Source organism: Eumetopias jubatus, unplaced genomic scaffold (assembly GCF_037043125.1).
Source record: "Eumetopias jubatus isolate StellerSeaLion01/CBP00866 unplaced genomic scaffold, mEumJub1_p1.0 scaffold_9, whole genome shotgun sequence".
Classification (NCBI taxonomy): Eukaryota; Metazoa; Chordata; class Mammalia; order Carnivora; family Otariidae; genus Eumetopias; species Eumetopias jubatus.
The window spans coordinates 76,194,672-76,220,861 of NW_028274815.1; the positions used below are offsets into that span (position 1 = coordinate 76,194,672).

Sequence of the window (26,190 nt, forward strand, 5' to 3'; positions counted from 1 at the left end):
CCCCTAATTTGTCCACTGGTGAGTTATAGATGCCTAAAGACAGGGCATGTAGCTATTTTCTCCTATGGAAATTTATACCCTGTAAATCTAGAAAGCATGTTAATTGGCCTGTAGAAATGGGTTTTATGAAAATTTAGAACCAGGATCTGCTAAATTTAAAAAGATAGTGACTGGACTTTAATTTTAAGAATAAAAATCAGGGGCGCCTGGGTGGCTCAGTTGTTAAGCGTCTGCCTTCATCTCAGGTCATGATCCCGGGGTCCTGGGATTGAGCCCCGCATCAGGCTCCCTGCTCCGCATTCAAGCCTGCTTCTCCCTCTTGCACTCCCCCTGCTTGTGTTCCCTCTCCCACTATGTCTCTCTCTGTCAAATGAATAAATAAAAATCTTTAATTAAAAAAAAAAGAAATCAGTGCCCCCTTTTTTTACCTTTTTACCTTTATTCCCTTTTAAAAATCTTGAGATGTATGTTACTCCTTAAGAAAATATTTTGTGAAGACATCATCCATGTTTTTGTGAACTTTAGATAGGACTTCAGTAGCATCTAATAAAAAGGCAATTGGTTCAGAGCTTTCAGAGGACTTTTGCATTTTAAAAATAAATTTAAAAATCCTATTTCTGGGGGCACCTGGGTGACTCAGTCAGTTGAGCCTTTGGCTTGGGTCGTGATCTCAGAGTCCTGGGATCGAGCCCAGCATTGAGCTCCCTGCCTCAGCAGGGAGTCTGCTTCTCCCTCTCCCTCTGCCCCCCTGCAGTCGTGCTTGCTCTCTCTGTCTCTCAAATAAAAAAAAAAAGTCTTTAAAAAAAATGCTAGGGCGCCTGGGTGGCTCAGTCGGTTAAACGACTGCCTTCGGCTCAGGTCATGATCTTGGAGTCCCGGGATCGAGTCCCACATCGGGCTCCCTGCTCGGCAGGGAGTCTGCTTCTCCCTCTGACCCTCTTCCCTCTCGTGCTCTCTATCTCTCATTCTCTCTCTCAAATAAATAAATAAAACCTTTAAAAAAATAAATAAAAAATAAAAAAATTCTATTTCTTGTTCTGTTGTCATTAATTTTCTAAGTTGTTTGGGTCAGATCTGTTTCTTGTAGCCTGATTATCCAATGGGAGGTGTCAGCATGGCCCTTTTCCCTGTCCAGCTGCCACACTGCCCTGCTGACTCCTCCTACCCTTGGTAATGGGGTCCATGTCCAACTTGCATCCCTGTCTTCCACTGTTTTCTAGTATGAAACCTTAAGGTCATTCAGCCAGGTCTGCTAACGTGTTCATTCATATAGAAAGATCCAGTAGTGTCTGGGAGGTAGCAGAGACTTAATAAATGCTCATTCCTTCTAGCCACCCAGCCTCTTCCCATATTTGTTACCCTCTTCCATTTTGGTCCACCCAAGTATATCCAGTTCAAGGTCTAAACATGAAGTTTCTTGTAATAATTTATTCTAGGGCAGAAGGATCTTTCATTTCTTGGAGCTGTTAGGCATCTGATGGGTACCATTCAGCATATTGATTTTGTCTGAACTGAAAGCCTCTTGAGGACAGATGTCTTGTTTTGTTCCTCCCTGTCTACCCTAGCACTAAGCTGCTAAACATTTGGCTGGGTGCTAAAGAAATATTTACTGATTGTCAGACATTGTATACTCTCTTCAAAGGCAAAAATTCATAGTATTACCTAGGTGAGTTTGTTGGGAGATTATGTTCAGAATGAAATGAGGGAAAACTGTCTACTTCTCACTTGTATCCTTAGAACCTCATTCTGTTTCCTGAGGCCAGGATTACCTAAAATTGAGGTCCATCCTTGAGAAGACCATGTACTGGTCACACTTCTGAGATCTTTAATTTTATGATATGCTTTTTGGTTTAGGTTCCTTTAAACGGGATAAAGGAAGCTGAACATCAAATCTTTGCTTAAGAACTAGATGGTGAACCATTTTAAGTTCACAGAGAAGCACTTTAACAGTTAATTAACATTTGTGTTTTCCTGAAGTATGTTTTACTATCTGTAACATTTTAGAAAAAAAAATTAAGGAAGTTAGACCCCATCTTTATGACTTCCTGTTTTTATTTTCTGTGGCTTAAAATACCTATTCTTAGAAATCTTCTTTTGTTTCTCTAATAATAGAAATGATAGCTGAATGAAGTTTCTTCTGGTCCCCATTTTGTAGGATTATTGAGTTTTAGATCTATCTTGGGGGTTAAATTCAGATTAAAGGCTTGATAATTCTGGTCAAAATATGCTCTGAAATTACAGTATTGAAGAGAAAATGATAAAGCTTACCGGACGGTGGTTTTGATAGCTAGTTGTATGTGGCTCTTAAAATATATTAAAAATTAGGAGTGTCGTAAGATCTTTACCTGAAAACTTTAGCAAAAGAACATGACGCGTCACTCTTGGGTTATTAAAGTGTTAGAATTTTAAAAATCCTATTATATACTGCTTTTCTGGTTCTTTGTTGTTTTATATCTGTTTCTTATTTCTCTAAATGTATCGCTTATTACCTCTCTATAATCCGATATATTTTGAGTATGGAGTACGTCTTTACTTTTCCTCTATTTGGAAACCCAGAACTGAATTGGATTATAGATTATGGGCCTGTTCTGCACTTTCAGGTTTATTAACTTATTTTAATATACAATCTTTGAGGCAAGTACTATTGTTAGACCCAGTTTATAGATGAGGAGACTGGGACACTTGCTCACGGTCAAATGTTTACACCTTGTACTGTTTATTATCTCTCATGTGTGCAGGGCACTGACATAGTCACTGTGCTGAGATAGAAGGTGTTTTAGGTAAGCATGTCTGAGCTATCTTGGGATAGCTTGCCTTTCCACCGTACTGTGATCTGCTGGGGAGACTTGGATCAAGAGAGGCAATTACAGCTTTGGTCCTGAGCTTTATACAAAATTTGGATTTTCTAAAGTTAATAACCACCACCAAATCTTCCTAGTATAAAAGTACAGTTAGCCCAGTTTACCAGTTAATTCTGTACAAAACCTCATCAACAACTAATTGTTAGTCTTGCCTTCTTTAAAATAAATTGTCATATTTGTTATTTGTCTAAACTTGCAGGCAGAAAGGCAATATGTAGGAAAGTGATCAGGTAGCATTGTGGAAAACTCCATGGTTCTGACTCAGCATGAAGCCTGTCAATTTTCAATTTTCAGGACTCCCTTTGCACAAGTCTTGCATTGCCATTAATAATTGTTTATCTCTAAACAGTAATTATTGGAGTTATTGTCCAGTGGACTGGAGTTTCAGTTTGGGAAGGTGAAAAAGTTCTGTAGATGGGTGGTGCTGATGGTTACACAACAATATGAATAGACAGAGTACCATGGAACTGTATATATTAAAAACGGTAAATTTTAGGGGCTCCTGGGTGACTCAGTCGGTTAAGCATCTGCCCTTGGCTTAGGTCATAATCTCAGGGTCCTGGGATCGAGTCCTATGTCGGACTCCCTGCTCAGCGGGGCGTCTGCTTCTCCTTCTCCCTCTGCCCCTCCCTGATTAGTGCTCTCTCTCTCTCAAATAAATAAATAAAATCTTTTTAAAAAATGGTACATTTTATGTTATGTATATTTTAACCACAGTAGAAAAAAGATTTTTGAACCGAAAAAGCTAATTATTTCACCCAGGCTTGGGTGTGTAAGGCTTGTCACTTTGTATGACTTGCTGTTGGTGTTGAGTGGTACAAGCTAACAGAGAACACAGCGAGGTTTGTGAAGCGGTGTAGGGAGGCAGTTCTAGTCTAGCAGTTACAGATGCTGACTGGAGCCAGACTGCCTGCATTTATGTCCTGGCTCTACTACTGACTTGCTGTGTGACCCTCAATAAGTTACTTGGCCTTTCTGGGCCTCGTCCCTATTGAAAAGTAGAGATGATAATAGCACTTATTTCATGGAATTTACCATGAGGATTAAATGTGATACAAAAACACTTAAAATACTACCTGTCACAAAGTCAGTGCTAACTGGATAAAGATCTAGTTCTGAGTTCTCAGTGATATTACTGATATAAATGTATCTGTAACTGTAAGTAAGCATAAATCACACATTTATTTTTTATTTTGTTTTAAAGGTAAAAGAAATAGGAGATTACTTTAAACAACACCTCTTACAGTCCAGGCACAGAGGAGCGTTTGAACTGGCTTACACTGGCTTTGTGAAACTTACTGAAATACTAAACAGGTAAACAAAACAAATATCCTTTTGTGTACATTTTTAAAAGACTAAATGCACAAACCATGCGCTCGAAGTAAAATTTACTTGTGTCTTTTGATGTTTAAAAGAATAAGACCTAATTGGCTTCAGACTCATGGAAGAAATTGTTTTCTTAGGTTTCGTTGTATGAGTTACTGCAGATGATTGAGTGACATGTCCAAACCAAGTTGTTCTCCCATTGAAAGGTGATTTGAAGCAAACTCAAAGATTTCGCTAAAAATAGCTTTGAAGTTACCATTTCTTTTCATTGAATGAAATGACTGTTTTGTCTGTTTGAAAATTACTTGGCATTTGGAATAAAATAAGCCTTCCAGTTTTTTGGATTTGTGTATATTACAGAGAAACACTTAAGGATTTTGTGTTTTTCTTTATAATTTTATTTTATAGAAAAATTTTAAAGAACAGTAAATGACCACAAAGTATCAAAGATTTTTCCCCTTTACCTGGAAAAATACTTAGGTAGATTTCATATATTTAGCCAAATGTATTTTTTTGACATTATAGGTGCTGATAATTTCATTCATTCATATAATAGATTTCCTCCAAAGAGCTTGTAAGGAAACCTTAAATTACTTAATGACTAAGTGTTCATGGCAAGTGTTCTCTAAATAAAAGGTAGTATTTTCCAGGAAAACATTTCCATTGCCTGGAAACTTTTTGAAATGAAGCAAAGTTCTGCCAGTCTTGGAGCCTCAGCAAACATTTTATTTTGGGCTGGTAAGACATCTACTCCTTGAATATTTTTGAAACACTTTTTTCACACTCCTGGTAAAAACATTTATAGAACATTTTGCAGTTATGGGCTGCACAGAATATCTTTAAATGATACATTATAAAATGTCCCTGACATTAAAATGCTGATCTTGAAAACATTTTATTATCTTTTCAAGTCTGTCTTTCCAGTGTAGACATGACTTAGGGATATTTTTTTCTCATAACACAACACACTTTACTCCCTTCAAATCAGTTATCAAATATATATTGAACACTAGTTGTGTGCTTAGTACTGTGTTTGGATTGGAGTTTATAGTACTTCTTTATAAGACAAGGGTCCTGTTCTTAAAGAGCTTATTGTTTAGTGTAGGAAATAAGCAGGGATGAAATTCAAAATATTTAACAGATGGTATGTCATGAGTACTGACTGGTCAGAACAGACACTGGCTGTAAGCGCTCAACATTGCTGTATGTATGGATGTGTGTTAGCTGAGTACCAGCCTGGAAAGTGAGACCAACACACTTAAGCAAGATAAACAATCCAATGTAATTGTCAGATTTTGGGTGAAATTTACAAATGCTCTAGGAATAACAGAGAGAAAGCAACAGAGATAGGCTGGTAGGACTTAATGGAGAGGAGGTGGTATTTATGCTAATGCATGAGCAAGGTTTAAGTAGATAGGAGAAAGGAGGAAACTTTGTGAGCAGATGTTCAGAGGCTAGAATCAGCATGGTATATTGTTAGGTAAGTAAATAAGTAATCCTTATTGTAGCGGTGGTGGTGGTGATGGTGGTGATGGTGGTGGTAGTGGTGATGGTGGTGGTGTTAGTAGGCAATACCAAACAACTGGACAGATTGAGACCAAATTAAGGATATTTAGAAAGTAGGTTTGCTGTAGTGGGGATGGAGAAAGCCATTGAACATTTTTGATCTGAGATAAATGATAGGATGCATTGTAGAACAGAGAAATAGCAGTGAACTTTGACATAGCCTCTTAGTTCTGTTTATATTCACTCCATTTATTGACAGTGAGATTATACAAAAGTTAATCTCCTTAACTCTTATCTCTTCATCCCTAAAGTAAGGAAAAGAATATTTGCCCTATTGACAGATCTCTGGCTGATATTGTATAGATCAAGTTTGCATTATAAAACTTTCTACAAATGGAAAACATCAACGAGACTGGTATTGATTGTAGTGTTGGTATGCAAAAGAGGTTTTCCGGTTGGAACTATTAGGTTAGATAGATTGTAATGGCAGATTACAGTGAGGAGGGCCTGGAACCAGTTATAATGATCTAGATCTAAGGTGATGAGAGCTTCTTCTTCTGTGATGATGGCCCTGGGAATGGAGGGAAAGAAGTGACACGTCAGTTAACATTCAGCCCCACAGAGTAACAACTCCACTTGCAACGTATTGAATGCTTAGAAGGAAGCTCTGTATTTTATTATATTTACATAATATATTTATATAATATATTTCATGATTTTATGTGTCAAGATTTAGGGCAAGGCTCAGCTGGGTGATTCTTCTCAGTGTATTTACTAAGTACAATTGGTGGCATTGAGCTGACAGATGAACTGGTCGAGAGGATCCAGGAGGCTTTATTCATATTATGGCAACTTAGTGGGATAGCTGGAAGATTGGGCCAGGTTGGGACTACATGTTGTCTCTTTGCATGGCAATCTTAAGGTAGTTGACATTCATGTATGGCAGCTGGCTTCCACCAGAAAGAGTTCTGAGAGAACCAGGCAGGAGCTTCATGGTCTTTTCTTTTTCTTTCCTTCCTTCCTTCCTTCCTTCCTTCCTTCCTTCCTTCCTCATGGTCTTTTCTGACCTAGCTTCCGAAGTCTCATAGCATTGCCTTGGTCACATTCTTCTGGTTGAGTTATAGGCTAGTCCAGATTCAAGGAGAGAGGAATTAGACTCCATTATGTGTTGGATGGTGAAGTGGTAAGATCATGCTGTAGAAATGCATGTGGGATGGGAGATACTGTGTTGGCCATCTTTGAAAAATGGGATCTGCCACATGAACCAACTGAATGTGAGTGATGGAGGGCACCAGGGAGTCCACAATTGTTCCTGTGGTTTAATTCTTGGTGAACAGAACAATGGGACTAATGTTAACAGAGGCAGGGAAACTGAAAGTTTGATAAAGGTGAATAATTTGTTTTGTATGTGTTGTGTCTGAGATGATGATGGTATATACTGGTGGAAATATATAAGTCAGAACTTGGAGATAGAGGATTAAGTTTGGGAGATATAACAGAAACAGAGATGTAGGTTTAGGAGTTGTCATCATAACCATTGTAGTTAGTAGGATTGCAGTCTTCAGGGGATAGCATAAAAGGCGAAAAGAACAGAGGACCAAGGACAGAGGCTTTTGAACAGCTGTAGTGGGTGGTTGAACGGTACAGTTGAAGACATTGAAGTAAATGAAACAGGGAGACTAGGCAAGCTCCAGTGTCTGGTATCTCAGCCACTCCTAATCTGCTTTAAAAATCTCATGGTTGTAACTGTTGGCTTTTAACCAACCTGTTATGAGTTCTCAACTGTTGCTTCCAAACCAAGTGGTTCTTGGTCCCTTTGGAGACATTTCAGATCTGCTGAACAGAATGTTTTGCAGAGAACATCTTTACAATGTGTGTGGCTTCCTTTTGTTTGGTTTTTATTTTTAAAAGAAAATGTGTTTCTTTTGGATCCTTTGGAAAGCTTGTTATAAGCTCTTAAGTTATGAAAAAGTTATTTTTCATACAACTTTTAAAAAGTTTGCAGAAAGAAATCTGGGCTTTCATGAAACTCCACTGAAATGGAGGCCAACTGCTGGCCACCTCTTGAACTACAGCTGTGTTAGGGAAGGAAGCACTTAAAGAGATTAATGGATAAATAACTGAAGAGTTAAACATGAGCCACATTGTTTGAATTGGTTTTTTAAAAGATTATTCAAAATGTCTTCAAATGTAAACTGACTTCGCTATTAAACAATCACCTAAGAATAAATAGGAACGGGAGATGCTATTCTTTTTTTCTGGGAATTTTTTGGTGAAAGTGACACTTGCACACGTACACACACACATAAATAGTATGTTGAATTAATTTTCTAAAATATGATTTTCTTATATGGTGCTTTCTGTTTAGAATTTGATGAAACATGCATATACTCTCTTCAAAAAACATAAGTATGTGCCTAAGCATTTGATTGGAGTGGTTAGGTGCATGCGAATCATTGCTCTAAACTCAAGTTTCTGATGAAATTTACATTTGCTTGTTTACCCTTTATAACCTTAGTATTTTAAGTTGTTCTTTCAGTGAAAATGAACAGAATCTTAAAGTCGGGTGTTAGGCCAGGGACTCTAGCTTTCATTTGTACAACCATAAATTAATCTTAACTATAAGGGGACTAAATTGTTGACTGCAATTCTAAATGTAGAAGGGACATTCATGAATCCTTAATATTGTCTTATTCTGCATATATTTGAATTGTTCTGCTTATTGAGATATAGCTTAACCTACAACTATTTATTGCAATAATTACAGTCATTTTCAATTATTGGCCTGAAAAAAAATGAACAACTGACATTTAGCAGTTTTTGTCATAAAATGCTAATGATAACTCATGGACCAACAATGATAGGTAGACAGAAGTAATTTAAATATGTATTTAAAATTTCATCAGTTAATTACAGCTACTACAATTTAAATTCAATAGAAGACTTCTTATGAACAATTGAATTATAATAATGAAAAAATAATTTCCTCTACTTTACTGGAGAATGAAAGACCAAGTCTCTAAAGAATATGCGATTGAGCAAGAAATAAGTGTAGAATGTAATGTATGAGATTTGGGGAAAAAGTCATTCAAGTGTTAATAAGATAAAATACAATCTTGTCTAAACCTTTATTCACATCTGCTTTGGCAAATGTGTCTAAATAAGACACTTTTTTATTTCTGAGTGTCCTATGAATTTTATTTAAAACATTAATAAATAAGGAATAACTAAGTGATAATCCACTCTGGGAAGCCATATTTTTTCTTTATATAAAGAGGAAATCCTTTCAATTTCCCAGTTCTGTAGCAGATTGAAAGGATTTGTCAAAAATTAGGATGTTTTAATATTTAAATTCTAAATCTTGGTGTCTTTGGTTTTTGGCCCCTGAATTTTTATTTTTAAGCCCACTCCATAGTTGAGTCAGGTATTACCTTCTTTATGGAACTTCGAATACTTGTTTTTAAAGTTCTCATAGTAATCATAGTAATACTGAGTCATTTAGACGTAATAACAGAGGACTCTTGTTCTCAGTGAGTAACCTCTATCTCAGCTCTGTTAGTAAAGTCCCAAAGTTTTCAATATTAATTTTTTTCCTTGATCACAGGGAATGGTTATATTAAATATTAAGAGAACCGACAATCTAATCTGCCCTTCTAACCACTTTTTTAAATCCACTGTATCTTGCCCTTTCCCTATGGCCTTCTTATTGGTAATTCAATTTAGATTTGGTCATTGTTCTTACTGCCTGTGCCTGCAGCTCAGGCTTCAAAATAGCCCCCTGATGTTTAAGCCGGCAGTAAACTTCAACAATATTTGATGGTGGTGAGGGAGGTTAAGATGACTTCTGTTGATATGTAGCTTTCTCACTGGATCTCATTTGGGCAAATCATTTTTCAGGCTTAAAATTTCTCCATGCTTCAGGGTTATGTTACCTTTTTAAAATGTGCATGCACATGCACACAGTCTTCATGCACATCTGTCACTGTTTAGTTTAATTGAAATAATAAACATGAACCTTGAAATAATAAACATAATACTTGAGCAGAGAATGAATGGAGTGGAGGCTGTAGCTTATGAAATAGTTGGAGATTGGGAAAATCTCTAAGTTAGGAAAAATAACCATACTGAAAGAGTTTGAGGAAATGAAGATAACATTTCTCAATTAACAATAATAATAAAACTAATCAGAACTCAACAAAAAATGGCTCTGGGTTACCATACTTAGGTGGATGGATGAAGCCATTGGAAAGCCACTTTGTAGTCAGGGAACCTGATTTACTGGCACAGAATAGTCTAATGACCAATTAGTTGGGTATACAGCATATGTAATTTGATTTCAGTCTGCGGGTTTTTTGCTTATCTTAGAATACTTATCCACTATGAGTGAGATAGCTTTGTGGATAGAAAATGGACTAATCTGCTTATGGAACAGTAATTTGCTCAAGACAACACAACGGCCTAAACAGCAGTGATGGTCTGCCCTGTTTATTTCTGTTACTTTTAGTAGAGGTTCAGGCCATAGCATTTAACATAGGACAAACAAAAGCCAAAAAACATCCCCCAGCCATGTCAGCTTTTTTTTTTTTTTTTTTTTGACACTGTTGAGCAGGAGAATCAGAATGGTCTGATTCCTCCCACTCCACACCCTCAACCACCACCTCCCTCAGTGTTTAGAGGCAAGGATACCGAGTTATGAATTAGAGCTGAGTTCCATCTACCGGCCTTACGGACAAGAGGAAAGCCATTTAACCTCTCTAGGAGGAAGTGAGAGGGTTCAGCTTTCTCAGGCCTCTTTCAGCTCTGAGCGTCCTACTCATTGTATACTGCTGCTTTTTTATTTCTGATTAGGAAAATCTGGGGATTGGGTGCATGAAAGATAGAGGGAAGCTGGATCATTTTTAGTAAACTTCCTTTAGAACTGATAAACCATCTCTTAGGAGTATTTTGTAGATTATTAACTTTCAGTGAGAGTTTCTTATGAAGAACCTTGAATCCCTTGTCAGAAAGTTATAATTTGTATGATGTACTCAGGAGGCTAAAGACACTGTGTATTTTGTATTAAGTTGACATGGGAGTGATATAAAACAAACAATCCTTCAGACAAGGAGGAGGTCTGCTCTTTTAGTGGAAAGGCCCTTGCTAGCAAAACCAGGATTGGAATTCCCCACAGCCGTGGTTGGTGATTGCAAAGAGTTGGCACCGAAAACCAAGAACTGCTTCACTCAGGAACCTTTCCCTTTTCCTTGCTGACCTCTGGATGGTGTGATGAGGAACCAAAACAAACAACCAGAGTTGTTGCATTGTTCTTGGGAGCCTTGCATGGTTCCATTTTTACCTCTCAGTTCCTTCATTATCATAAGGACTAGCAACTCAGGAGTTTTGAAATCACTTCCTTATAAAGTAATCTTTCCTTGCTGGGGAGTAGACAGAAGGTTCATTGACTAGTCAAAACTCTGGATTAGGCTATTGTGTTTTTATAGGCACAATGCTTCACCATTGAGAAGCCTTACAGTTCCAGCCCTCGTTTTCTACACCCGTTGTTTGTTGTGTTTTGTTTTTTTCCAATTATCTGCCTAACTGAAGGCACAGCTAATGTGCAGCTCCTGGCACCCACACCAATTGTCCCTGTTTAATCATTCAATAAAAGTCTTCTTGAACATCTTCTGTGGGCCAGATGCTGTGTTAGAAACTCTGTTTGACCATTGAGAGTATGATATGATAGGCCAGAGAGTTGCTGTGAACCTAGAGAAAATTACTAGGATCTGAATTTGAAACATTTAACTCTGTAGAACTAAGAGGGGCATGTGAGGACCTGAACAAAGGACGAAGGCCATGATGGGCTCAGTGTTTTGGGGGACATTCTTATCAGGAGCTTTGGGTACTTATGTAATTTAGGGTCTTTACTTTCTTTATTTGGAACAGCAACCCAGGTAATAATGTCTCATTGAATTTCAAAGCAATTTTGTAATTATTTTATTTTCGCTCTTAAGCACTAAGAAATCAAGTGCTTGGTCCATAGCCACACAACTAGTTAGTAACCGAACTAGCACTAGAATCCAATGTTTTTTGAAACTGCTTCAGAGATTAGCAGTTCAACAAAAGCTTATCCATTACCTGTTAATATAAGAAATTGTGATGGGTAGGCCTCCTAGAAAAAATACTGGTAAGACTTGGTTCTTGTTCTTAGAGGAACTTCGAGCCCAGCATTCTAATCTTTGGGATTAGAGAAGTAAACTAGATAATTTTCAAGGCAGAAATGAAAGGACCAAGAAAACATTCCACTTACTGAGCTTTGCTGTCCCAGGTGATGGGAAGAAAAATTAATGCCACCTGCTGGCTCTAATGGTGTGGCACCTGTTGTCATTGGAAAGCACTTTCGTTCGTACTTTCTTTTCCAGTTACCATACCCCTCTTTGTCAAGCTGGTTTTTTAGAATGGCACTCTTAACAGAGTTGCCGAGTTATGGGTTGTTCATTTATTCAACAGGTATTTGTTGAGTCCCTGATTGGGTGCCAGGCCCTGTTACAAGGTGCTGGGAAGAGAGAAGTGGATAGGACAGAAAGCGTACCTGTATCATGGAGTTTATGTAACTCCATGTTTATAAAGGACATTTAGAGAATAATAAGAAACTATCAGATAGTAATATGTGATTTGATGTGATAAAGTTTGGTGGTAAGGAAAAATCTCTCTTTCCTTTATGCTAAAGTGAGCCACGGCTTGAAGGACAATCAGCAGCAGCTTTCTGGGAAGAGCTTTCCAAGCAGTAAGATGAAGTTGAAGGAGTTTGTCCGAATATGTAGGACTTCGAGAGTCCCAGGATAAGATTCTGGATTTTCTACTCCCTGAAGAGAGAGATATATATATATATATTTTTTTTTTTTTTTCTTTTCTGAGCGTCTCCAACCAAATGGATATAAAAATTAGTATGTATGGATCCCAGTAGGTAGCTTTAAGATCATCGACAAATAAGGTACATATGTGTGTGTTATGGAGTTGTATAGAAGAGGGTAGAGGAGCTAGATAGGACATCTGAGCAACTACATGAATGTGTAAAATAAATGGATATAAAGTTTTTGTTCCCAGAAAGTGTACTATATCTCTCCACGCTCTTTTTTATTCTCCTCTTGACTCTTTTCTTTTTTTTTTTAAAGATTTTATTTATTCAGCAGAGAGAGGCACAGCGAGAGGGAACACAAGCAGGGGGAGTGGGAGAGGGAGAAGCAGGCTCCCCGCCGAGCAGGGAGCCCGGTGCGGGGCTCGATCCCAGGACCCTGGGACCATGACCTGAGCCGAAGGCAGATGCTTAACCGACTGAACCACCCAGGCACCCCACTCTTGACTCTTTTCTTACTGGTACTTGGAATCTTAGATCCATTTGCCCAGTATCATCAGTGGATGATTTTCGGCTAGTGCATGGAATATTTAAAGCATGTAGCTTGTGAAAGCAAAACCTTCTTTCTACACTGTGGGTAATTTTTCTCTTCTAAACCAAAACAGTATGCTGCACCATGGGGTAGGGGTGTAGCCCCCCCACTCCGTCCCACTCCAGTTCAAAGTCAAATCTGACTTGTTTTTTATGTTGTAGGCAGCTAAAGGTTTGCTTGACAAAACTTTGAACTTGGGTGACTTGAGAAAACTGGAATTCCTCATAACAGCATTAATATGGTAGACGTTTAGAGATGATACTTAAATTATCAGATTATCTTTCTTCTACCTTCCCTCACTTTTGTTTGTTTGGTTCTTTGTTTTAATGTAACTAGGTACATGTTTTTCAGTTTCCTGTTTTCATCTGTATGAAGGAACCAAAGTCTTTGTTTTGGATATCAGACCAGTCCCAATTATTCCCCTCTGGTTGCTTGTGTGTCACTTACTCTGATATGGGATGCACTGTTCTAGGGTTCTAAGTGTCCTGTTCTCAATAGCCAGGCTCAGAGTGTTATTTTTCGAAATTATTGTTCATGGCTGTTTTCACTCAGATGTTGATGATGATGACTGATGATGTTGAGTTTGAGGAAACATGCATCATTGGCTTTGTATCAGGATTGGGGACAAATTCTGGTTTTGACCCCCAAAACAAATTCTTTTTTTTTTTTTTTTGCATTATTTAGAATTATTTAAATTATTAGCGAATGAAAAATAAGGAAGGTGAAATAAGGAACATGGTAGGGTAAAAGCTTATTAACAGTCAGTGAATAAATAGCTTTATTTTCATTGATACTCATTTTTCTCAAGCCAGTAACTTACTTAGTTGAATGAATTTTCATTTGGAGTTGCTCTTACACCTGGCAAAATGAAAGTCTGTGTTTATGGGAAAAGAAAATGATTTTCTTCCTTCTTGTGCCCTTAGTGATAACAGCTTGGTAAATAAATTATTATTTGGGAAATGAGGATATTGTCAAAGGCTTAACCTTTACTCAGTTGAGGTTACACATAGTTTCCTGGCCATTGAGTCTTGATAATTTTCTGGGAATTGTGTTTTGTGTATTGGATTTTAAATGTACTTTGCACTTAAAATGTGAAATTAGGGCACCTGGGTGACTCAGTGGTTAAGCATCTGCCTTCAGCTCAGGTCATGATCCGGGGGTCCTGGGCTCGAGCCCCACATCAGGCTTCCTGCTCCGCGGGGAGCCTGCTTCTTCTTCTCCCTTTGCCTGCCGCTCTCCCTGCTTGTGCTTTTTTGCTCTCTGCCAAATAAATAAGTAAAGTAAAGTAAAATAAAATAAAATAAAATGTGAAATAAGTTGCTTTGTGTTTCCAGTGAAATAATTTCTTTAGGCCAGTGGTGAGTCATTCAGTTAATGTAGGAAAGTTTATTAACTTTCATAAATGTTCCTAATGTTCCCAATTGGCCAAGGGAATTGGAATACTTCCAGAATGAGTGAGACACAGTTCACATCAAGTCAGTTACAAGTAGATAGTTATCCTCTGAGTGGTTTTTCTGTGGGATGTTTTAATTCTCCAGCTAGCCTTCCATCCATATCACTCAGTTTGTTTAAAAGCTACTCTAACCCCTACCCTGATGGTATTTGTTCAGGGATTGAAATCAATCTGAAGGATAACCTGAATAAAATGATTAGGAAGGTGAATTTCTTAAAACCAATATACTCTGGTAATACATTCCCAAGCCACAGGAACATGCTTTCTGAATTATGTGTAATTTGGAATTTTTATTCTATTCTCCCTTTCCTAGGGCACAGCCTAGTGCCAAGCAAACTACTAGATACTTAATATATCTTTTTTCCAAATGAATGAATGAAATGCACTGAAGCAAAGAATAGAGAGTTGATAGTATATCTGTCATGAGCAGATTGGGCCAAATGTGAAACAGAATCTAGGACAAGCACTTTTAAGTAATGCCTTTTTATTAAGCAAAAGCTTTGGAGCCAGTCTGCATTTTAATTCTCCCTCTGTCACTCACAAGCTTTATAATATTGGGGAAATTATTTAATTTCCCTTTTTTTAAACTTGATTTTAAAAAGTTATCATTAAAGATTTGAACATATTGGTAAGTCTAGTGAACACTATAATCAACAGTTATATTGCTGGAGTAGGACTTTTCCAGGTGGAGAGAAGGTCAGGTTCCAAAGTCTGGAGAGGCATGGACTTAGGGTATTTAAGGAAGAGCTGGTAAACCATTTGTGACCAGAGTGGAATAAGGAAAGGAGTTGTAGAAGATAAGATCAGAGAGGTAATGAGGACTAGATACTATAAGATGTAGTAAAGACTTTGGCTTTTATTCTGAGTAAAACAGGAAGCCACTGGAGGGTTTGTGAAAAGAGGAGTATTATGATCTGGCCTTTTAAAAGGATTACTTTAGGGGCACCTGGGTGATTCAGTCTGTTAAGCGGTTAAGCGTCTTGCCTTTGGCTCAGGTCTTGATCCTGGGATTGAGCCCCACATCGGGCTCCCTGCTCAGTGGGGAGCCTGCTTCTCCTTCTCTCTGCTGCTCCTGCTCTCTCTCTCTGTCAAATAAATAGATAAAATCTTGAAAAAAAAAAAAAGGATTACTTTGCTGTGTTGAAAGTAGATTATAATAGTAAAAGCAGACAGACCAGTTAGGAGGTTACAATATTATTGTAATTCAGGAAAGAGATGATGATGGCTTGAAGAGTGGTGGAGATAGTAAACAGTGATCTGAATCTGGATGTAATTTGAAGGTAGAACAGACAGGATATATTGACTGATTGGATTTGGTATTTGAGAGAAAGTATAATTCAAAAATTTTTGGCCTAAGATATATCTGTCATATGCTATGATGGGAGAAGACTGGGCAGAGTAGATTTTTAGAGGAAGGCCATCAGTTTAGTCTGGGGTATGTTGAGTTTGAGGTGTCTAATAGACAGCACATTGAGACTGTGGTCTGGGTCTACTTAACTTTGCAAAAGCATGTTCTTTAGAATTTATTTTTGTGAGGATCTCTGGGAGGCCGACTTATTGTTTGTCTCAAATTGTCTTTATCTTACCTCCACTTTTGAATGTAGTTTAACTGGGTATAGAATTCTGGTTAATAGTTATTTTCTTTCAGTGCTTTGAAGATACGATGTCTTTTATTATTGCCAGTGAGAAACTTATCTTTGGTATAAATGGTTTACTTTGTAAGGTATCCTATTTTTTCTTTCATCTCCTATGTCTTCTAAGGTTTTCTCTTAATCAGAATTTCATTGTGATATGTCTAGGTATGGATTTATTTACTTGGAGTGGATACTTGGAATATACTTTGAATCTGAGGCCTTGTGACTTTGTTCAATTCTGGAAATTTTCTGGATATTTCTTTGAGGTTTTTCTCCTAGACATTTTATTCCTGCTTTCTGTAACTCCTCTTAGATTATATTGGTTTCTCTCAAGTTATCGTATGTATATATGTACACACATACACACACATATACATGTGTGCACATATATATTTTGTATTTTTGTCTTCTTTCTCTGTATTGTTTTGGGTATGTTTCCCAGAAAGCTCTGTCTGAGATGCTAATTCCCTAGAATTCATCTTATATGTTACTTTTTTTTAATTTTGAAAGTACATTTTTATTTCCAGTGTTGCCAATATCTTTCTTTTCTTTTTTTTTTTAGAGATTTTATTTATTTAGAGAGATAGAGCATGCACGTGCAAATGTGAGCTGGGGGAGGGGCAGAGGGAGAGGGAGAGAGAATCTCAAGCAGACTCTGCACTGAGGCTGACTCCAGGCTCCATCTCACGACCCTGAGATCATTACCTGAGCTGAAATCAAGAGTCAGATGCTTAACCAGCCAAGCCACCCAGGCCCCCCCAACCCTGTTTTTCATAATTTGTTTCTCTTTTTAAATAGAAGTTATTCCTTATCTCTTGAGTATTGTAAACAGTTATTTTAAGGTCTTTGTCAGACTGCTCCATAAAATTAAGTTTCATATGGAGTGACTTTATATTCAAATTATTGCTTTTTAAGATAGTTTTTCTTAATATAAAACATCTCTGTGTTTTGAATTTTGATTTGCTGAGTATATGATTAGGAGTCTTTTTGGTTTCTATTTATTCTCCTCTGGCTCATTCCCTCTATCAGAGAAACTAGATTAGATAGTGGCATTTTGGGTCCCAAAGTAAAACTGGGGATATTACAGATCTGGTCACCAACCTAGTAGTCAGCCTGGTTTGCGGCCTCCCTGGGCACATGACTTTTCCTACTGCTGCTGCTCTGGGAGTAGCCCTTTTCCAACTTCCTTTCATGGGAGAGGAAGCCCCTGAAATTTCCCATTTCCTGGGAGTGAGGTAAGTTACCCTTCAGGAACTGACTTCCTGGACATCATTGCTGCTTCTAGAGCTGTAACCCAGCAGATACGTGGTATCAGCATTCTTGTTTTACCCAGATAATTATCTTGTTTTTGAGCTCAGTTGGCTTTAGGGTTCTATTTACATAGTTTGGTTATTATTAATATGTGTTGGGGCATGGCTTGTCAAAATGTAAACCAACTGGGGCACCTGGGTGGCTCAGTCGGTTAAGCGGCTGCCTTCGGCTCAGGTCATGATCCCAGGGTCTTGGGATCGAGCCCCACATTGGGCTCCCTGCTCGGCGGAGAGCCTGCTTCTCCCTCTCCCTCTGCCTGCCGCTCTGCCTACTTGTGCTCTCTCTCTCTCTCTCTCTGTTAAATAAATAAATAAAAATCTTAAAAAAAAAAAGTAAACCAACTATTCTATCTTCATCAGTTCAATTGAAACTCTTTAAAGCTTGCTTTTCTCATAATAATAGATAATTTTTTTATGTTTTTAAGATTTTATTTCTTTAAGTAATCTCTATATCCAAAGTGGGGCTCAAACTTACAACACCAAGATCAAGAGTCGCATGCTCCGCTGACTGAGCCAGCCAGGCACCCCAGTAATAATAATTTTAGAAAACAACCTGATAAGAACGTATTAAACACTTCATCAAGATAAACTCATTTAATCCTCCCCCAAACTTTGATTTTATAGAAGAGGAAAGTGAGAAATGGGGAGGTTTCGTGACTTGTCCTGGATCACACCACTAATAGATAACAGAGCAAGGATTCTAAACAAAATAACTTGGCTCTGTAGTCTATCCTCCTAACCACTATCATGTACTCTTCCACCTATCAGTTGGGGAAAATCATACCTTTTCAGACTTGTTTGTTGCAAAGTAAGATAAGATGTGAAAAGTCTAGTGTTGTATCTGATGCATAATAGACATTCAGTGAATGTTTCTTTTTCTTTCCTTAGTGGCAGACGAATATATTTTCAGTATGATAATTTAAACAAAACCTGTAAGTTTATTTTGTTTAAAATATAGCATGTTTCATTTTAGTAAGAAGGGTAGGAATTCTATTATTGGACTAATTTTCTTGTGTGGCTATGGGGGCAGGACTGGCCTGGGAGAGATGCAAAACTAGGAAGCTAGGAAATCAGAGAAATAGGGTCCAGTGCAAAGTCCAAATTGAAAACTAGACAACTGGGGCACCTGGGTGGCTCAGTCGATAAGCGTCTGCCTTCGGCTCAGGTCATGATCCCAGGGTCCAGGGATCCAGCCCTACACTGGGCTCCCTGCTCAGCGGGAAACCTGCTTCTCCCTCTCCTACTCACCCTGTTGTGTTCCCTCTCTCGCTGTGTCTCTCTCTGTCAAATAAATAAATAAAATCTTAAAAAAAACAAAGAAAGAAAACAGACAACTGAAAGGTTCTGCAGAAAAGCCCTCTGCAGAATTCAGAGCAGAGGACCATGTGGACTAGATGGGAGGAGCTGGTGCCTTGACGGTTTCCCAGAGCTCCTGAGGTTCCTGGATCCTTGGCAGTGGGCCAGAGAGGGCTCTGGCGAGGGCACTTTGCCAGCCTTTTCCTTATTGAGTACTCTCTAACCTTTGTTTTCAAATTCCCCAAATTAACAAGGAGCATTTAGTCTTAGTATGTAACACTTAAGGGAATAAATAGGTCTGGTTAACTATTTATAATTACAATAGCCAAAAATCTAAATTAGGGAATTGCCTCTGGGTCCTTAAACTGTTTCCTCAGTCCTCTCATCTCCTGCGCCCTCAAGACCACACTTGTGGGCCCTCCACCATTCTGCCTGCGCATCCTCCAAGTCCAGTCCAGAGTCCACCCTGTCCATGGCACCGTACTGACCCCCTGTACACCTTGTGCCTAGTAGTTCCTTGAAGTACATTAGAGGCTATGAGAAAGGAAAGGTCCTTGTGAGATGTAATATTTGGAGGCAGTTTTACTAATTTGTTTGAATAGGGTTAAGTGCGGAGATCATAAATGCTTAGTTGGGAATATGGAGAGAGTGTGTGTGTGTGCGTGTGTGTGTGGCGCGTGTGTTAGAATGAGAACCAGCGAAGTGCACAACTTACTATAACAGTCTGTAGAAATGTGGAAAAAATTTTAAGGTTAGAATCAAGCTGGAATATTTGATTAAGATGGAAAAGGAATTAGATCAAGATTTGTTAACAGTCACGAGCCCTTGTAAGTTCAGGCAAGGAAGGATGATGCGTGGTGAGGTCTCAGACCTGCCTGCCCTTTTCAAGATTGGTTGGTTTTGCTAGAACCTCTGTGTGCCAGGTCAGGGAGGCTCAGGAGAGGCTCACAGACAGTGTTGAGGAGCATTACTGAGCTAGTATTTATTGTACTCGTGTTTCAGTGCACTTGAAAGGAAAATACCTCTTATCTCTTACAGTTCCTTTTTCTCCTTAGTTTTTCTATGTAGTGAATCCCTACAGGAGACTTGACCTTAGACTAGCGTTTTCTATAAGCCAGTCCTACATTGCCAATGGTTCTGTGGTGGGGAGGAGAATAGGTAAATGAAATCTACATGTAATCTTAGATCAAGTAGTTTTTACTTTATTCACTTCTGTGACTCCAGTTTTTTTTGGATGATTAGATCACAAAAGATGACTTTTGCTTTGATTTTCTTTTTTTTTTCTTTCCCCTGCTCACCCACTGTGGAGTACATTAACCCTGACATACTTAAAAGACTGTGAAGAATGAGCAAAGGAAGACCATAATCTGTAACTGTATCATCTGCACTTAACAGCTCTGGGAAATTTGGATTTCAGTTTTTGATTGGGTAACTGTGGGAGGATTATACCAAACTGGCAATGTTAATAATAAACTAGAAAATGATTCCATGAAATTCAATGCATTTATCTTAATTTTTTTTTTTTAAGATTTTATTTATTTGACAGAGAGAAAGCGAGAGAGGGAACACAAGCAGGGGGAGTGTGAGAGGGAGAAGCAGACTTCCCGCTGGGCAGGGAGCCTGATGCGGGGCTTGATCCCAGGACCCTGAGATCAGGACCTGAGCCAAAGGCAGATGCTTAACGACTGAGCCATCCAGGCGCCCCTATCTTAATTTTTAAAAGATATAAATCCAGTGATGGAAGTGACTTCAGTTCTTATAAAAGTACGGGAGGATTGCTTTTATTATGAAAATTTCACACATTACACGAATGGATTATTTTTATTATGAGGAGTTTCAAATGTAAATTTTAAACATATAATATATTGACATATAAAGCATATAAAAATTTCAAACATATATGTATATAAAAGTAGAGAGAATAATGAAATGAACCGCCTTACGCATCACTCAGATCCAACATTTATCAGAGTTTTGCCACTCTTTCTTCATCTGTACCTTTCATTATGGCTTACTGAAGTGTTATAAAGTACATTTCTGATTTGTAATTTTCACTCCTGTGCGCTTCAGTGTGCATCTCTAAACAATATGGACATTGCTTCCATGTTCGTAATGCCCCTGACACATCCTATAAATAATTCCTTGGTATCCTATAATCTATAGTACATTTTTAGACCCATGTCAAACTTTTAAAAACTTCTGCTTTAGAGTAGTAGTATTTACATATATTTTGTTTTATGCAAGACATAAACAACTAAATTGTTTGTTGCTGTTTGAAATATTTAATTAGAAACTGAAGTTGTCTGTCTGATATCAAACTAGAATAAAGAAAAAAAATCCCACATGTGTTTCTAAGAGGTCTAATTCTCACTGCAAATTAGAAATCAGTTATCTTAAAAAAAAAAAGAAAAGAAATCAGTTATCTTGGGGAATCTGGGTGGCTCAGTCGGTGAAGTGTCTACCTTCAGCTCAGGTCATGATCCTGGGGTCCTCCTTCTTCCTCTCCTCCCCGCTCTTGCTCTCTCTCTCACTATCTTTCTCTCTCAAATAAATAAATACAATCTTTGGGGAAAAAATCAGTTATCTTTCTATAGAATATCTTCCTCAACGTAAAAAAAATTTTTTTTCTTTGGACTTTATCCCTTTATTTTCATGTATTTTTAGTTAAATCCAACTATGATCCTCCTAAAATAATTGTCTGTCTACCACTAAATATACTATTTCTTAAGATAATGTTATATAATCGGATAAGGCATAAGGTTAAAAAATTTGGGGGGCACCTGGGTGGCTCAAGTCAATTAAGCATCTGACTTCAGCTCAGATCATGATCTCAGGGTCCTGGGATCAAGCCCTGCATCGGGCTCCCTGCTCAGTGGGGAATCTGCTTCTCCCTCTGCCTCTCCCCCTGCTTGTGTGTTCTTTTTCTGTCTCTGAAATGAATAAGTAAGATCTTTAAAAAAATTTTTTTTTAGATAAAATGTTCTTAAGGACTCTAGAATAACAGTGTAATAGAGCAGAATCTCGCTAACAGCAGTGTCCAAATAACCTCAAAATATTTGTTCCAACTTGCTTAATTAATTCTCCATAGGATCTGGTTGAAAATTTTGTGGTGGGCCACATTTTGAAAAACATGAAAATTATTATTAAAATGTATCTTAAAAAATATACTTTAATATGCATTTTCTCTGAATGTAAATAATCTTTATAAAAGGAGAACATAAGTTATATTAAACTTATATTCTCTTTGTTGGAAGTCTTGAGTTTTGCAGTATAGATTATCTGTAAGAGTTTCATTAACATCAGAAGATCAGAACATTTTGACTGTGGGTGTAAGCCATGGTATTAAAGCTTATTTTGTAGACAAGACACATGCTTTATATGCTTTTGTAAGAAGTGGAATCTTTAATAGCTTCAAATCTTAAGACCCATAATAAAGAGGAAAATAAGTGAAAAGTAGAAAGGGAGACAATTTTTAGTTTCCCTCCTTCCAAATGTAAGAATATTTATTCTTTTCTAACAATGTTGATGTGTATCAATAGTTTGCACTTTTATCTTTAGGTGCCTGATTATTCCACATATTTGCTTTATATATGCCTTTTAGGTGCCCCAGTGTGAGTCTGCAAAAGCTACCAGAGCAGTGGTTATGGGATGTTTTAGAGGAAATTAAATGCAGTGATCCTTCATCTAAACTCTGTGCTACAAGGCGCAGTGCTGGAATTCCTTTCTACATACAGGTACTAATCCATGGGACATAGCTGTTTGTCTTTTGATAATTTGTTTTATTTGTCTTGTGACAATCCCCTTGACATGTGAGTAAGCATACTGCATATGGGACAGTTCTGTCTTTTAAGTACCATAGCATTTGTGGCTTTGTTGTACGTGTGGACGGTGTGTTCCCGTGACAGATGTGTTCTTGGAACAAACCCTCCATGAGGTCAGTCTTGTAATGTGAACAGAGGGTGGTATAGATTTCCGCCTGGGTATTACGTAGGCAGACATCACTGTGGCACATTCACTGCTCACTTCTAGAAAGTGTACATGTTACCTTTTTCTTTTTGAATTAGAAAAAATAGTCTTCCTGTTACTTCAAGACCCTTAAGACTCTTCTCTGTAAGCAACCAGTAGTAACAGTTTCTTTGAATCCTTCCATGAAATGTGTGCACAAAATAATTTTAATCTATTCTAATAGTAGCTAACATTTGTAAGTAGTTATTTCACATATATTATCTTATTTAATCCGTCCTGAAGCCCTATGAGATGCGTCCTGTGATCATCTGTATATTGTAGATGTAGAAACTGAGGCTTAGGAAAGTCAAGTAACTTGCCGAAAGCCCCAGAGATTGTGTGAGCAGAGCTGACTTGAAGCTCAGACAGCCTGACTGAATGTGTTTTTTTTAATACAGAAGAAAGCATATTATACATACTGTTTTTCCCTTGCTTTTTTTTCACTTAACATTATACCTTAAAGATCACTACATATCAGCACACCCAGATATTGCTAGTTGATAGGCAAATATTTTATTTCCACAGTGTTGAAATTAAGAGGCGGTCACCCTCATGAATGCAATGAATAAAAACCAAAGTCCTCACAATACTAAATCAGACCCCGATCTGGAAGGTCTTTATTTAATATTCAGTAAGATATAGTCCAGGAATGGGGGTGGTATAATAAAAGCAATGAAAATAAGTGAAATGACGTCTTTTTTTTAGTGCCCCTACCTGCATTTTTTCCTTCTTTCTCATTCCTTCCCCAAATTTCCAAGGTCATCATTGTGTAATGACAGTGGGCACCACTTGCAGAGGTTGTTGATTTGATGAAGAGATCATCGAGGTAGTTCTGCTAGATGACCTTCAGAAATGAACTCTCTGATCTGACCCATTCCACATCAGTTTGGTTCATCTCCTGCCTGTAATTCATTCTGACCTAGCGTGTTTTTGCCTCATTCGTCTGTCTGAGGACAAATGTTAACATGATAACAAGGTCTAGTTGCAGGTTTGTGCCGTGTGCTTATTGCACTTCTGGTTCCCATCCATTACTAAATATTGGTCATAGTGACAGAACAATGAGGACGTGTACTTTCTTAGCCCATCCTTGGGAAGAGTATCATAACTATGCCCATAGCTCTTGATGGAACAAAAGCCATGGTTCCAAGGAGACATTTCAGTAATTGCATGTAACTTTCTTATTTATGTTAGTTGAGTAAAATCTAAATTGTTAGAAAAATCTGCTCAGAGATATCCCATTCCTCATAGCATAACTTACCAATAAGCTATGTTCTCATGGAAGCCTTTCCTTAGTGTTAACTATGGAGGAAAAACTGCCCTACTTAGTTTATGAACTTACCTTTTGTGCAGACAGATATGAAAGTTTTTTGAGTGGTCATTAGAAAAATAGTATATATGTTTTTTGAGCATAAATACACTATGGTAAATTTTTCTTTTAAACTTACCTATTTTGGGTGTTCCTCTTTCATGGATTATAAAAGCTTCTGAAGAACTGAGTAGCTTGAAACTTGCATTCTTGGGAGCTAGTAGCTATGTACAAATGAAATAATCCCTGCTACTCCTAGTTCTACACAACCACTAATCTATTTTCTGTTTCTATAGATTTGCCTATTCTGGACATTTCATATAAATGGAATCATATAATGTGCAGCCTTCGTGTCTGGCTTCTTTCACTTAGCATGTTTCAAAATCCATCCATGTTGTAGCACATATCAGTACTTCATTCCTTTTTATTGCCTCAGGTAGTTTGATATCCTATTTTTATGTTTATTGTGTATTAGCAAAATGTTAGACACCAAGTAAATGAGCAGCTCTTGAAAACCCAAATATAGGCTGGAGTTTGTAGTATTTTCTTTTGCTCCGTGGAGTTTCCAGTGCTACAATTTGATAGTCCTCCAGGTAGAGACTCTTTAGTAAAGAACTAAATAACTGATCAGTCTCTAGGGAGTTTCCAAATCCTTGCTAGAAATTTAATCCACAGGTTTTTTGTTTTTTAAGTAGAGAGAATTTTCTTGTTGGTAAATTTGTTATAAAAACTGACTTGCTTATTGTATCTGAGACCTGCCACCTAGTTATGGTCCTAAAAGAGTTGTCAACAAGAGCCATCTCTCAACCTCTTAGAATTCTATAGTTAACAAGCAAACCTGGAAATGACTAGAGGTTCCATGATATCACCATCACCAGATTTTTCAGATGAAGAATCCCAGGGATAGTGAGGTTAAGCTACTTGCCCAGGGCCACATGGCTTAATTAACTTACTTGATACCACATGTTTTTATAGGGGGATTTTTGCATTTTGGGATTGATTCTGGGAAGTAGCAAATAGGTATATGTAAAATCAGAGCCCCGTTGATTTTTGCCTTGTTTTTCTATAGGCGCTATTGGCATCTGAACCTAAGAAAGGCAAAATGGATTTGTTGAAAATAACAATGAAAGAGTTAATCACATTGGCTGGGCCTACAGATGACTCACGGAGCACAGTCTCCCAGGTAATAATGGAAATATACAAAGCCTGCTAGGAAGGCAGTGATTTTAAATCTTTGCTGTACCAAAAAGATACGGAATTCTTGAAAATAGGGCAGGTATTTGAAGCTTGATCTGGATATTTTGTTTCTTTTGTTTTGTTGGCCTTTCCTGTCCATAAATCATTGCTTTAGTTGATATGTATTAACCAGAATGAACTATTTTTAAACTCTTGTGAAAACATCCAATTTAGATATTTTATAATACTGCTCTTGCACCTAAAATTTTTTAAATGAGTGTGCACTTTAAAATTTCATGTGTGCTTCTTTGAGTTGATACACATTTGTAATTCAGTAGCTGATCTTTCCCTAAAATGAAGTGTCTAACTTTTGGTATATTCATTTTTTAATTTTAGCTAATACTTAAGTCTCTTTTAGTCACTGCTGCACCTGGGTTAAGTGCGTGTGAGTGTGTGTGTGTGTTTGTGTATGAGTGAGAAGTTGGGGTAAGTAGTCCTCATAGCTCCACTCCACTCCATAATAGTAAATACTTTCAAGTACATTTTGTCTAGGCTTTCTCAGTAAATGCTTTATAGTAGGACTTTCCTGCCCAACTATAGGACGCCCAGGCTAGGTCAGGGAACAGAAGAGCTGACGCATCAATCAAGTACCATACAAACATACATGGTTTTATTTCAGAGCCTGTGGGAGGTGTCAAAGGGGAGCCTCCATGGGCCAGAGTGTAACTAGTGGAAAAGGATGGGGTTTATTAGCATACGGCACGTTCTGGCTTGTGACTATAATATGTGAAGTTTCCTTATTTATCTCAAACTTTTAAAGTGTCACTAATCACCTTTCAGAAATGATCAGTTTTAGATTTTATTCCAGCAAAATATGAAAAATATAATTTGGT

The 26,190-nt window shown here is 37.7% G+C and overlaps 1 protein-coding gene across 5 annotated transcripts in view; it reads left to right on the forward strand.

Annotated features, from left to right (window-relative positions):
* THADA (THADA armadillo repeat containing) overlaps positions 1–26,190 on the forward strand; it is a 322,099-nt gene that overhangs the window by 52,425 nt on the left and 243,484 nt on the right. For 4 of the 5 annotated variants that reach the window (XM_028103861.2, XM_088026549.1, XM_088026547.1 and 1 more), the window contains exons 22-24: positions 4,066–4,175; positions 22,412–22,544; positions 25,191–25,304. In XM_028103861.2, the coding sequence (XP_027959662.1) occupies positions 4,066–4,175; positions 22,412–22,544; positions 25,191–25,304 (357 nt within the window). The remainder of the gene's footprint in view (positions 1–4,065; positions 4,176–22,411; positions 22,545–25,190; positions 25,305–26,190) is intronic. The other variant, XM_088026548.1, reaches the window with a different exon arrangement.